Consider the following 14,859-nt stretch of genomic DNA (forward strand, 5'->3'; position numbering starts at 1 on the left):
AACTGACTATTCGAATATCCGTAGTGAAAGTTTTGAGAAGGACCCAACTTGAAATGTTGTCAAATCATGAATTTATATAGGGCCATTTTGTTGGCATCAGGAAATTACAGGTTCAGGGGGCCCCCCATTGTTTTGATCTGATCTTGGTGGAAGCTTGTGAGAGGGAGGAAACAAAAATCGAAGATTGTGCCAACCAACAGGTAACACAAAACTGCCCAAATCTAAGTTGAGGATTTGGTTTTAGTTACTCAAGGTTAAGCCACAAAGTTACATTTAACTCTTCTTTCTCCTTCATCGTGCAGGTACACTTACTGAATATCACATAATTAAGTTGAGACATTAGCACTTTAACGTCTCTTGGTTTGACACACAAGGCTTCCTGAATAATGATCATTGCTAACAGTTTGATTTTAATTTGGGGCAGGATAATCTATGAAGGAATCGGACATTCCCTTCCACACCCTTCTGTTTGATTAACAAACAGATGTCGATTAACAAATACAAGTTGGATAATTAGACATACGTGGACCCTTTAATCATGATGCTTAGAACACACGGCAGACTCTTCACAGACATCCTTCTAGATACAAACCCCAATATAAAACGGGACGTGATGTTCACCTTTTTTAAGCTTCGGACACATTTCACTTAATTCTGACTGTTGATTCTGTTTAAACTTTTCAATCCAACGGCCATACATAGAGAGGGGTGCGATCCGTAAGTATATTACCATATAATCTACAAGATTGGATAACATTCGGATACAGTAACCTAGAATCATATCTCAAAAGTTTGGCGGCCCACAAAAGGTTTAACCCAACCAACTCCAAAATTTCTTGTGTAAGATTAGATAACACACAGAAGACATTACTAAACTTGATTTAGTTGTTCCAAAATTTCCTGCATACGTTAAGCAGCACACGATATGGAGCAATAGTTCTTTTGCGGTTAAGCGACTCCGTGAGCTTTAGCCGGGCAGGGGATATGTCAAGCATCAATCTCGGTAGTGAAGTATACAGCAACAACGCCTGCAATGAATGTGGCTGCGAAAAAAGGAACTCTCTTACCATGAAACAGAATCTGCTCCATTCTCGAAACAGTAAAAGTTAGAGTCCAGTGTCCAGATCCTAAGCAAACCATGCATGAAGATAATGTGAAGAACAACTACAATGTAGATACCCAATCAAGTTTTCAAATCGAGGACAAGGATCCGAAAGGCTTTTATGCATGGATGGTGCCAACTAACCGTTTCACTTGTGCACAAACCGTGTTATGATCCAATGAACCTGTTCAGACAAGAAAAGTGTAAGCATAAAATAATGGTGTGGGTTGTGTCTACTCTGCATTTCAGCGAAAGTAGCTACCTATGGACACTTACAATGTTATTTTGAGGATCGGACAAGTAGAATCCTTGAATCGCAATAACAGCTAGGTTGGAAGTTACCACAACAAAAATAGTCAAAGAATGTATTCCCATCCACTCCAACACATATGTCATGCATCTATAACCGTAAACATCTACCTGCAAGAGAAAGCAGGTAGTAGTATGCTTATCAATCAGGTTGTTATTAATGAACGCTCTTAACTAAAAACTTGGAACGATGGAACTTGTTTTAAAAACTTGGAACGATGGAACTTGTTTTACCTTAATTGAAGAGTGAAGAAAGATGCGAAAAAATAACTAGTTTGGTGACAAGATTCATTTATAAGAATCACGGGCATTTGAATATTGTGTGAGAAGTTAAAATCTGAAATTCATTCTAAGCTATGCAAGAACAAAACAAGGTTGCCCACCATGAAATTTGTATTAAGCTCTTACCATCCTCCAAGAATTATCTGTATAAAAATTAAGGGTGCTATTTTTGGCACTCCAAAAATCTCATTGTGCACCCCAAACTTTTTATATCTAAAAAGAAAAATACACTTATGAGTGCACAATTAGATTTTTGGAGTGCCAATAACAACACCCAAAATTTATACTGTTTAACTAGGAGTCCAAGCTTAAAATATTTACTTTTATGTAAATTCGCTACATTTAGTATTATAACCGGAAATTTAAAAAGGAAATACCAAATCTCAGTTAAGGAAGGTGAGGATTATATTCAAGTTTACCAACCAAAGACAGCAATTTAGAGCAAGAAGCATTAACAAACTCTTTGAATACTTACCAGCAGATACAGAGCGCAAAATGTGATTCCCGCAGATGCAGAAGTAATTAGCATATAACTGATAGTATACAGAGATTTATTTACAGGAATGCCTGAAAATCAGAAATGAAAGAAGTGCAGAAAAGTTAGTGCTAGAGCGCATCAGAGCTACCTCAAATCAAAACCACATACTAAAAGGTTGAAATTCAGCTCTGAAATGTATGTTTTTTCTGAAATCATCCTAGCAGAACAATTTAATTGTAGCACCACTAGAGTTCAAGGAAAGAATAATAGTTAGACTACATACCTATGAATGCAAGAAACAAACCAAGGACAAAGATTAAAACTGAAGAGAAGAACCAAATGTTCAGGCGCTCTTTGTGGTCCTGACAACGTCAAACAGAACTGCTAAGTAATTGGCCAAAACAATAAAAGCTTGCACAGAGTTTAGAGATGTAGACAAGATAGCGTGAAAATTGTGAATCAGTACTTCTCATATGTTACAAATACCACAGAATGGAGTTCAACACAATTTTAAGACCGTTCTAAGGTTTTTATTCATATTGTGTCAACATAAGAAAGCTCCTATTTTTCTTAGGTGAATAATGAAATTCATTAAATTTGTGAACAGGGGTATACCTGTATGTGTGCAAGTATGTGACCATATTGAAGTCCAATTATGCACGTCACTGCAGCTGTTAGGGAGCTGTGAGAACATAGTAAGAATGTCAACAGAACCTATTTGTTATTAGCTGAGATGAAATACTACAGCACGAAAAAATATCAATATCAAAGAAGAGGAGCCAAATGAGCAAATGGATGACAGTGACTGCCTACAAGTCACAAAGTAGGCTGAAGATGATGTTTTTATAGGTTGAGCCAGTAATTGGGACATACTTTCCACATCTACCATTGTCTTTGTTATTTCAATCTTTTAAGAAGATTTGCATGCTTTTGATATGAATTGAGACCTATTATCATGGACTCTATCCGGCAGTATATGGAGTGGCCGTAAACGAAACAAGATGTTGACATGGACTAGTGAAGCTATAGGTTACAATATATCAAAGGGTTTTTAAGAATTTGGAGGTAGCACCAACTGCAGGTTCAATCAAAATAGAAAGCAATGATTAGAAGAGAAAATGAAAGTTAATGTAAGTGGTCTAAAACACTATATGGCAAGTGTATAATTTTATTACTTGCATAAATTCAAAAACATCCTCCCAGCTGAACATATTGGTGATGCTACCTTATTTAAGTATATTGGTTACACAGCCAAGTCATTCTATTGACTAAATGTTCACGATGTCCCTGAAGGCTGGTATAAAACTGATCATTTAGTCACAACTCACTACTTATGTGTACATGATGAATTGGATAATTTTCCTTGGCTTGACAAAAGCTTCGCCTTTGAATTGTTCTGAAGTTAGCACTAACCACTAAGTAAAACTGTGAATATGGTAGAATAGAGTTAGATAGGCCACCTTAAAATACCTTCAGGATCAAAAGGAGTATGACACCATGAAGCTGAACTCTCTGGAACCCGGCCATCGGCAGAGACATTGCATTCCTGTAAATCATGATTTCTCATAAGGCACTAGTCACTCACATGAAGAGTATATAATAAGTATGCAAGGCTAAGCTACCTTCAGGTTCCTGTAAACAGGTTTCAAATATAGATGATCAAAACCCAGAATATAACGATCAATCATCCCAGCAGAATTACAGGCAGGTCCAAGATCTCCTCTTACAGAACATTTCACCTACATTAATGTAATTAGAATAGAATGATTGGACTAAAGTAAGTCATGCTTTTCAACTAAAGAAATGCTTACTGGAACAAGGTGGATATGGATCCCTTACTATGACTTTTACCATAAAATCTATACCAATCTCAACTTGACAATGAAAACGCTCAACTGGAATATGGGCATCTTGGTATGGAGATAATAACTTCTACAGTTAAACGCCTTCTCCGCTCCATAGTCCATAATCAAATAGAGAAATCAGCAGAAGGCAACAGGGGAAAAAAGTGTAGGGAGAATCAAGGTGATGAAGATTCCATGATGTAAACATTTGCTCATTTCCATACTCTAAGCATTGATTAATTTAGCACTTTAAAGTTATTTATTAACCTCTCTAAAAAAAGGGTTATTGATTAATAGAAGAGAAAGAAAGTTATCAGCCATAGCAAGAAATAACATATTAAAAAGAAGGAAAGAAGTTCTAAGCATGGTCTCTCACCACATAAGTAGTAGTAGCATTAGAGGAAGGCAAAGAGGTTGGTGTTGATGCTTTGAATTCCCAATCTGGAACATACAAACCATACAGTAACCCAGCATATATTGCTGATAATGAAAAGATGACACACCTAAAAAGTAGAAAACATAAATTGACACTACATTAGATGAGAATAAAGTTTACAAACAAAAAGAAATGCATGACAAGAAAATTACATGATCGAAATATTTCTTGGACATTAATGCAGTTGCTTTTCATTTTAGTTAAGACAGTAGTGCAAAGCTAAGTTGAACATTTAACTTTTTGGGGTACGTATTTGGGGAACAGGTATAACATCCCTGACCATCTATATTATTATAAACCACACGATAAATCACAATGGATGTCCTAGTGATTTCATGTTGATGATGTCCTAGTGATCATGGTGATGATGCTGATGACTCCAAATAAAGCTCTATGGTAAACCTATAGCATGCAAGAATGTAAATCATCTACTTTAAGTGTTTACAAGAGAACAACCAAGGAAATCAGATAATGCTCACAGACATACATTCACACAACTATCGACCTTCGTGTTCCCTGAGTTTCTTGGAGAAAACACTTGGGGTTTTCTTAGGTAAAAATCTTACAGAAAATATATATTATATGCACAGTTACTCATTACTTTAACAGAGTGCTATAAGTTGAAACCTACCAGTGCCAGTAATAAGTCCTGAAAAATCCCACCTCCCCCAATGTCTGGCGTGAAAGCCAGATCTCACATAAAGCTGCCACAATATATCCAATAGCTATCCTCTGGATAAAAGTCAAAATAGAACTGAAAGTTAACTACAATATAGTTAAAAATTAGGAGTAAAAAATATATCCGGTTAGAATTTCAAGTATAATAATTACTAAATTCTTACTACTAAAGGAGGCAGCTATCTAATGTGATCACCCTGTGTAATTGACTCAATCATCAAATGGAAAGTTAAGGAAGCAGTAGACATATGAATCATTACTTTATTTATTTTTACTTTTTATTTTGAGAACAATATGAATCATTACTTTATGAAATGTTAAATACAGATTTTTCCAATGTATTACATATAGGAATTGGCCACCCAATTACTAGACTCACATCGTTAACACTTTTCACTTGGTGATGTATATATCCCCAATTATTCTGATTCTAACATGAAAAGTAGTTCAAACATATTGGAATGAAAAACTTATGCACCTGCAAAATGCCAAACCACCGTATTCTTTCAATGTCAACTCCGTAAGTCAAAGATGCTACTCCATGGAAATAACCACCTGAAATGACATGGACCATGCACACTTGTTATTCCAGTAGCACTAAATATTACATGACCACTAAGACCAAGAATACCACAATAGAACTCCAACTGTAGGATGAAAAATGACGGAGCAGATAAAACTCCATATAAGAAATTTGGGAAATGAAAACAGTTTATCTCGGTTAAAAGTTATGTAATTGGGTAGATGATGCTCCAAAGTGTTTCCAGTTATGCTAAACCCCATCATTTTCATAGAGCATATCTTCGGTTATGCACGGCATGCTCATAGAAGAGCTTAAACGGATTTATAGAAAATATTACCTTGAAGCAGGATGCCTAGAAGAAAAAGTTTTACGGCCTTAAACACCGCCTTCCATGTAGCTTCTACTCTGTTTGTCACTCTCTGTTATTGCCAATCAAAAGTAACCTTTCAAATTCTATAAATTCATAACTAAATTAAGAACCTTTATAGTGATTCAAATCAAATAAGCTTTCTATTCCATTCACAATCTAAACTTGAAATTAAAAAAAAAAGGAGTTGGCGATTCCAATGTAGAAAAAACTAAACCTCCATTAACTCTACAAGTACCTTGTATACAAGAGCAAGAGAAACGCCGGCGATGAATAAAAAGAAAGGCATAACAAAGTCAGCCAAATGGAGCCCGTTCCACGGCGAGTGAGCGATAATCGGAAGAATTGAGCCGCCGTAATCAACTAGCATCATCAGCTGAAATTCAAGCAATGTAGTATAAATTCAAAATTCGTAACCAAAAGAAACTAACTTCAATCAAGTGTTGGTTCCTGAGATTATTCCAGAAAGAAAATTGACTAGAAAAAAAAAATTGAAATCGAAAACTTTCAGTAGCTCAGCAGAGTTGAGATAATATGTTTCCGATCAAAATTTACGGAAAAAAAAAAAAAAAAGAATAAACATGTGATTAGTAAGAGTTAAAGAGTATTACTCTCTGCACTACTCGTTTTCCCGCATTTTGTAGGCAACCAAACAGTTTATGGTAAAAAAAAGTCAACGCGTTCAATCAAAAGATTAAATTTTCAGAACCTGAAGCTAAAAAATCAGAAGTAGAAGAGAGCTTACGAAGACGCAGAGGCCGCGGAACACATCGAGAGAGGCAACGCGTGGAGGCTTCGGACTGGCGGTCCCGGGACCGTCGTATGCGGTTAGCAGCGGCGTGTAATCGGCCATCGTATCGGCCGAGACGCGCCGATGTCGGAGCTTCGGTAAAGCTGTGTGCTGAGGGAGAGTGGGGTGCGACGTGTGTCGTCTTTATTTGATGGGGAAAGGAAAACGACGACGGGGTTAATGCGTTTTTGCTTTTCGATGGGGACGACGACAAGAAAGTTGAACCGACGACAGTAACGTGTGCTAGTGTGTCACTAGGGTCCAATGCTGAGGTGGTGCGATATCATTGGCAGGAGGATGGAGGGGCTTACAACGACACGGTGTCTTATTCGTATTTTGTCGCTTATTAGCTGAGTTACCAACCTTCCAAAATGGAGCGGGGGGTTTTCTGTGGGTCACCTTCACCTAACGAGGTATGATCATATCAATGTTTGACTTTAGCGTGATTATCGTTGAATATGTGTTTAAGAAATTTAGGGATGGTTTTGACAAAATAAAAAAGAAAAGGAAATTTCGGGGTGGTAGTTAGGTAGGACTGTAAATCAGCTCAAAATAGTTCGAGGTTGCAACTGGTTCGATTCAATGTTTGGCTCGTTAGAGAATCAAGGCAAACTTGAGCATTTGTGTGTTTAGTTAAAAAGCACGTGAGCATCGCTATGACAAATATGCCCCCTTCCCCCACGTGATGCACCCTAAATCCAAATAGCTCTTTTCTAAGGAAGACACCACCATTGGATTTCTAATGGTCATTTCATCTGGATCGTTGGTTTTCCAACGAAAAAGAAAATTATCCTTTTGTTTGCCACGTGAGAGAATCTTGACCTTCTAACGATTAAAATTTTGAAAATCAACGGCTAAGAATATTATATTGGTAAAAAAATTTAAAATGACTAAAGATTATTAAAAATTTCTGAATAAGACCCAAATTTTTTTCAATAAATATCTAACCATATTCTTCATTCTTCATACCACAACTCAATATTTGCTTTTACTACAATCTCTTGGATTTGTTCTCTACCTCCCAAATCCTTTTGTTAGCAAGAAAAATGAGTGACTATTCAAATTGGTTGATTGGGGAAGACGTTGTTTTGCTTCAGGTTTGGATGCTTGTTACTCATGATCTGATCCCCGGGAAATGAGATGAAAGTGCAACACATGTGGCATAAGATTCATGCACAATTTGTCGAGCAGATTCAAGGCACATGTCGGAGTGAGCAATCTATGTCGAGTAGATACAGACATCTACATAAAGATTTGAAAGCTTGGTAGGAAGCCCTTGCAAAAGCGGAAGGAATTTATCAAAGTGGCACTAATCTGGCCGATATGGTAATATTATTTTTATTATTAATAAAAATGTGATTAATGTATATATTTTTTTCTTTTGTTATGTAAATATTTATGTTGTTTCACACTTTTTTTTTTCTTCCAACAACTACAGGCTAAAATTTGGTTCAATCTTGATAACAAGAATCATTCACAAGGCACGAATGTTGGAACATTGTGAAGCAAACTCCAAAATACAAAGTTCTACCTATTGGTCCATAGTTTCAGTTGAACAATACTTCATTGCACGAATCAACTATTGAAAGAGTTGCCATTGGAGACACCATTGGCGACCCCTATTAAATCGGTCGCATAAAATGAAGAAACAACAAGGCCCATTGGTAAGAAGGTTGCCAAGAAAAAACTGTAAGAGGGAGTTCTTTGAATAAAGATTATTCAAAACTAGTTGATGAATTGGGTTGCCAACATGCATTTAATATGGAACGAGACATGCTAACATATGAGCAAGACAAGACTGGAAATGAAGCCAAGGCGAGAGAAAAAGATTTGAATCGGAAAGAAAGGCAAGAGGAGAAGGATCAGGAGATCATGTCTTAACACCTCGATGATGAATCTCCTAATTCAAAACATTTTTGAAGAAGTGAAAAATCGTCTCATATGAGAAGAAGGTTTTTCTTGGAAGATGAGGAAGTTTTATACACTCCAAAAAAATATGAACCGTGCCACAATGATTTTATCTTCTATTTTAAAATTAATTACGTTTGTTGTAATGCTATGACTATCTGCTGTATTTGAAATTATTTATTGGAATTAGACATTAATTATGTTTGTTATAGCGCGACATTCATCAAAAAGTTAAAAACATATATTTGTGAATAGTAATTATCCTTACCCTTCCTCCTTCTAAATAGGTGGACTTGCATAAAGGCATTGTTTAGAGTGAAAAGTAACAGAACTTTTATCCCCCTGGACCTCCAATTGTCATTGGTGGACCAATGTGTGGAGATGCTTTGTGGAAAATTATTGTCTAATTGCTGAATTGTTCATTGTTCCTAGCTTTAAAACATTTTAGAGGTAAGATATTGTTGAATGACGAGTTCGATACTATTATTGACACATCCCGACCCAAAATGTCCATTAGGACTCCGAATCGAGTTGTGTTGGCCGATACCTGGAAGGTGACGAAACCATAATGTGTAGTGATGTGGAAAATGTGAGCAAATTTAAACCTAAAAGTGCCTAAGTATAAGAGTGCGCTGTGAGTGGGAATGAACCCATTTCACACGTGATGCCAGAGCATAAATACAGTACAGTAAGATAAGGTGAGAATTATACCATCGAATGGAATCGTATACACCAAGATTTGTCAAGAATCCTCGTCGATATGAAAGCTCAGCTACTAAAACCTAGAAGGGTGAAAAACAAGGGTGAGTGGGCCTGAAAATAAAGTTTTATAAAAGCCTTTCTGAAAACATTGTAACCCCTCGCCGTAAAACAAGTATAGTTTCCAAAATATACATACTACGTATAATATGAGAATACCTACCGTAGCCTGCAAAATCACAAGATTGTCATACGTCGCAATATTGCGTAAATGAACATATAACAACCAATAACACATAATCTCGCATAAGCAAGCATATCATATTGGATGCTTATCGACACATGCTGACACATGAGTTCATGCAGAGGTATTTTGACATGAACATGATTGGGTGTAATAATAATATACGTTGTAGTGCTACAATCATGTGAAGACTGACATTATTTGCGATCATATATGAGTTGGAGTTGCCTATTGCAACCTGTATGAAAGGACTGGCACCTACTTGGATCCAAGGAGAGTGTGCGGTGCGGATGTGAACATACATGCGAAAAACTGGTACTGGCCATGGGCAAGCATTAACACTGGTGCAGCAAACAATGAGCAAATAACATAATTATAATCATGCCACAACCATTCAACAGTTCTAGTCAATATCATACTATTCATGACCTTAAATATAATTAAGGCATCCCCTTATAGTAAGCTTACTTGTGCATCTCGTAGGATTATTTCATCATTTCCCAACAATAAGGCATTTCTTATAAACGTAAGTTTAATCATGGCAATCACGTAGAGAATATATCTATAAATGTATATATGGAAACTAACCAATATATATATCTCAAAGAAAAGACCCACTTACAAATCATGTCGCCGAGTCGAACCAGTCTCGTAGCATCGAGAGTCCTTGCGATTCGTTTCGCCTAGAAACGAAACCATTTAGGTAACTATAACGTGCTAATGAAATTACGTGTTTTCGTATAAAATACGGCTAATAAAGGAACTATCCTACAATGGTCGAACTTCGAAAAACGGACGACGGTTTCGGAATTAACGCGGCGAAATACGCTAAGGAGGGTCCACAACCCTACATAAGTCAATCTAGGACATCTGCCCATGGATTTCTGATCCGTAACTTCCCAAAGTCCACACTATGCTTCTATAACAACATACTAAAACTTTTTTACGATCCAACGGTCGGATATCCACCAATCGTAAATTCAAGTGGCAGTTAAAGTTGGATTTTACGAACGTTAAAAATTCAATTCGGGTAGATCCGTATGTCGGATTCCCAATCTATAAGTTCCTAATGCCCAAAAATATTACGTACTATCATGTATTAAAGTTTGGTGTCAATCCAATGGTCGGATCGTTCATTCATATAATAACTAAGTGGCGGCCAACTAGGCGGTCCACTACAAAACTATATTAAAACATTAGGATTTCACTAAATGGATGTCAATTATGGAATCGGGGCATCAAATTAGCCTAGGATGGTTAGGTGGGGTCTCGGCCCACGCGTCGTTGCCCCAACTCGCCGTAAAATTCAACCATTTCCTAAATCTACCAAATTTCACAAAAATGTAGATCTCGATGAGTGGAGCAAGTTTCATACCTGTGGCCAAGCCTAATTTGGCTGGGAAACGTCTTAATTTCCCTCGAACTCGTCAGAAACCCTAGAAATGGGTGGTTTCGATCCATCACCTCTGGTGCTCTGCCGCCCCTATGGTTGTTTGGGCTTTGTTCCCTGCCTCATGAGAAGTAGTTTGATGGTGGTGGTCGATTGTACTACCTTCAAAAATGGCTGAATTTAGCTGTACACCTCAAGAACTCACTGGTGAGTTCATCACGAATTCAAGGCCAATTTAACTCCTTTTTTTTTTTTTTTTTTGAAATTGGAAGAGGAAAGGGTGCTAGGTCAATTCCAAGTGGTGTGTGGCTTCTAATCGCCGGAGAAATCGCCTAGAAAGGCATAAGAAATTGTGGCTACCGCCGGGTCGGGCCGCGAGTCAAAGGATAACCCGATTTGGCTTGGTTGTTCCCCCTGTTCCTCTTCTTTTCTTCCTTCTCATTTCTCTCCTTCCTTCTTTCTCCATTGGTCACTCTCCTTCCTCTCTCCTCTCCCGATTCGGCCAACCTCTCTTCTTTTTTTTTTTCCTCCTGTTATCTCTTCTTCCGATTGGCCTCCCACCTCCTTCTTTATTTTTGATTGGGCAGCCCCCAATTCCTCATTTTTTAATTTTTTTTTTTCAATCCCAGCCATCCTTCTCTTTCCTTTATCCATCACAGCCATCCACGTGGCGCTTCTAGATTTTCTGGAGCATTCTAGATTATGGTCAAATGACCATTTCACCCATAACTTCGTTCGTTAATAACTCCTTCAATATAGCTCCAAATTACATTCCTTTTGTGCCTACGTGTTTGTATCGTCGAGTACTTCGAGAATACGGTAAAATAGTAGCTTGTACACGTCACGAAGAGATGGCCAATAAAAGTCAACAATCTCACCTCTAGGTATTTTCGTCAATTCACTCATTTAAAGTTAATAAAATTGTAAAGTTAAGAACGGGTTGTCACAATTATTATGGATGACTCATTGAATGATTTAGCTCAAATTCTCCAACCTCTAGAGTTGAATATTGTTGTTTTAATATATAAAAAGAAACGAATGTTATGGCCAGTAGAATAAATTCTAAAACTATATAATAATTGTTCCACATTTTCACATCTTACAAACTTTGAACTACATTTATTCTCTTCACGTAAGATTAAGCACATCACATGGGATTAATAGATCAAAGCGAATATTTTTGTTTTAGTGGAAATTAAATTTAAATGGTTTTAGAATGATTTGATAAGAATATTTTGCCAGTAAATCATAATGCAAAAGCAGAAGAATGTGTTCGCTTTTTCTTCTGTTGCTTAATGACGGAATAAATTCCTAAAAAGTTTACTTAGTAAAAACTATTTTTTAAATATGACGTATTCTTGATTCTTATTTTTGATATGGTCTGATTTGGACAATATGTCTCGATTCTTCTTGCCTCTCCCTTAATAAATTTGATATGTGATTTAATTACTTTTTCTAAATTTTGGAACTTCGAGTTAAACCTTCCCAAGTTAGGTTTCAAGTTCGAATCTCCTAAGAATACCTTGTGACAAAAGAAAACTAAAACTTTCCCAAACCTAGCTTGGCTTGGCCTTTCATACACTATTTAAGGACAGGGATATTTACCTTATGAATCCCACAAATCAAACTAGCGACTAAATTTTTCAAGGGTTGGTGCTTGTGGTTCTAGTGAAGTTTGTGACAATGGAAGCAACCAAAGGCAAGATCCATGGGGACGATCAGCCGAAAAACATCGAACCGGCGATGATCACCACGATCGACAGAGAAGAGCTTGACAAGGCTGAAAGCATATTGGACCGAGAATTAGTGAAAGCAAAATGTGAAATCGATGTTGGGGACACCATATACTTGGCGGAGTTGTTAACCGAAGTTAGGGATAAGTGTGACCAAGGATTGCAGACCCTCGAAACCAAACAGGGGGAGTACAGAATCTTGGTGGACAAACTGGAAAAGGAGTTCCAGAAAAAGATGAAGAAAAAGAAGGAAAAATTTGAGGAGAGGTTGAAGAGAGAGAAGGAGAAACACAGAGAAGAAAAAGAAAAGTGGGAGGAAGAGAGAAATGTTTTGAAAGCAGAAAACGAGAAGCTGCGCTGGAATTAAGCTTATAAGGTCCTTCCATTTATTATTTTAATTGAAAAAGAATAATATTTTTTCTTGGTGAACAAGAACAAGAAAATAATTAACCATAAGGGTTATGTACTGTAATTGTTTTTCTTGTTCTTTTAATTATCATCAACAACTTGTGTTATTGCTGCTATGATTAATCACAAGGGTTATCTACTATTGTTTTTTCTCTTTGGTTCTCTTAATTATCATCCATCACCAACCTTTGTTATTAGTTGTAGATAATAAATCAACGTCGAGACAATGGGAATAGGATTCCCTACCTTTTGTTTTCATGCTTGCATGATGCTTGTGGTGCTCGTTTGATCCATGAATATCGAAAACAGTTTAAATACATTCTAAAGGAAAAAGCTCTGTATTTTGAGACTCAATAAATTTTTAATCTTTTGATTACGTATTCTTAAATATGGTTTGGTCAATAATTAGGTGGGGTTTTGAAGAGGGTTAAATAATTCTTTTGCAATTATATTTTTCTCCCTCTATGCACCATGTTTATCATCTTCTCTTGGTTGAGCTTTTTGCAATCTTAATATTCTTGGTGTTCCATACCAAATCTACAGACTTTTCTTTCGTCTCGTTCATGGTGGCAATTTTCCTTCGGATGGAGGTGTCCTTCCATTGTCTACCATACGCTATATCAGCCGTAATTAATTAATTAGTTCTCTAAAGCCAAGTGTCTAATGAGATCTTCTCGTCAATCAAAGGAGTATTTCAGTTGGAGATTATTGTTTTGATTTAAAATATATTATATTTTAAATTAAGTTATGAGAAGAGAATTTAAACTCAAGTGCATAAAAAAGCGTATATTCATTATATTAACATTGTCACTTCCACATCTACGAGAAATATTATTAGGTGGTAATGTAGTACCACATCATCCATAGTACCATTGTGACATGTGAATTTATAATAAGTTTTAATCAATTACAGATTAATAATTAAAAAATCCGGATTATAAAAAATAAGGAAAACTAATGACAATGGCTTGAAAACTTTGAGTTTTAATAATAAGGCCAACATAAAGGGTAAAGTGAATAGTATCAGGATTGACTTTTTAGTGTAAAAATGTGATTTTTCGTTAAAATGAACAGTACCGGGAGCTTTTCGTTAAAGTTTCCTAAAAAATAATCACCCATCCTTATCTCCCATTTAGAGCAACTCCAGCGTTGCAAAGGCCGCCTAGGGTTAGGGGTGGGTTCAAAAAACTAAAAATCGAAAACCGAAAAAAATAGAAAACCAAATCGAATCGAGGCTGAAAAAAACCAAACCGAATCTGGCTAGTTCGGTTTCGATTTTTGAGGTTTGGAAACCAAACCAGACCGAACTGAACCAAAAAAAAAAATCATATATAAATACTATACATGTTGGCATTAGGGTTTGAACCTTTTCCCTACAGGTTGGGGTTGGTTGCTGCAAGCCAACTTGACTGTAGGCTTTGTGTTATAATTGTACCAGTAATTTATTTATAGGTTTCTTATGTTTAATGCTTTATAAAATTTCTTAACTTTACAAACCCTAGCCGTCTCATTCCCATTTCATTTTAGATCTCAAACATTTCTTTCTGCTTCCTCTTTGCCTTTGCTTCCCCTCTCTCTCTCTCTCTCTCTCTCTTTCTCTCTCTCCCTCCCTCTCCCTCTCATTCCTCTCTTCCTTCAAATCAGTCTCTCTCCAGTCTTCTCCTTTCC

At 36.6% G+C, this 14,859-nt stretch overlaps 1 protein-coding gene across 2 annotated transcripts; it reads right to left on the reverse strand.

The window, feature by feature from the left end:
* Positions 1 to 709: 709 nt before the first annotated feature.
* On the reverse strand, positions 710 to 6,997 carry LOC137724143 (uncharacterized). Of its 2 annotated transcripts, none has more exons than XM_068463029.1 (14): positions 6,765 to 6,997; positions 6,258 to 6,395; positions 5,990 to 6,071; positions 5,608 to 5,684; positions 5,083 to 5,183; positions 4,392 to 4,518; positions 3,794 to 3,910; positions 3,632 to 3,717; positions 2,787 to 2,853; positions 2,455 to 2,533; positions 2,169 to 2,260; positions 1,379 to 1,522; positions 1,247 to 1,286; positions 710 to 1,043 (listed from the first exon to the last, which is right to left on the reverse strand). In XM_068463029.1, the coding sequence occupies exons 1-13, from the start codon at positions 6,870 to 6,872 to the stop codon at positions 1,251 to 1,253; spliced, it is 1,254 nt and encodes a 417-aa protein (XP_068319130.1). In that variant the 5' UTR covers positions 6,873 to 6,997; the 3' UTR covers positions 710 to 1,043; positions 1,247 to 1,250. The 2 variants fall into 2 exon arrangements, with proteins under 2 accessions (XP_068319130.1, XP_068319129.1); XM_068463028.1 differs by having other exon boundaries at positions 710 to 1,127.
* Positions 6,998 to 14,859: the final 7,862 nt, after the last annotated feature.

The sequence above is a fragment of the Pyrus communis genome, chromosome 2, assembly GCF_963583255.1.
Source record: "Pyrus communis chromosome 2, drPyrComm1.1, whole genome shotgun sequence".
NCBI lineage: Eukaryota > Viridiplantae > Streptophyta > Magnoliopsida > Rosales > Rosaceae > Pyrus > Pyrus communis.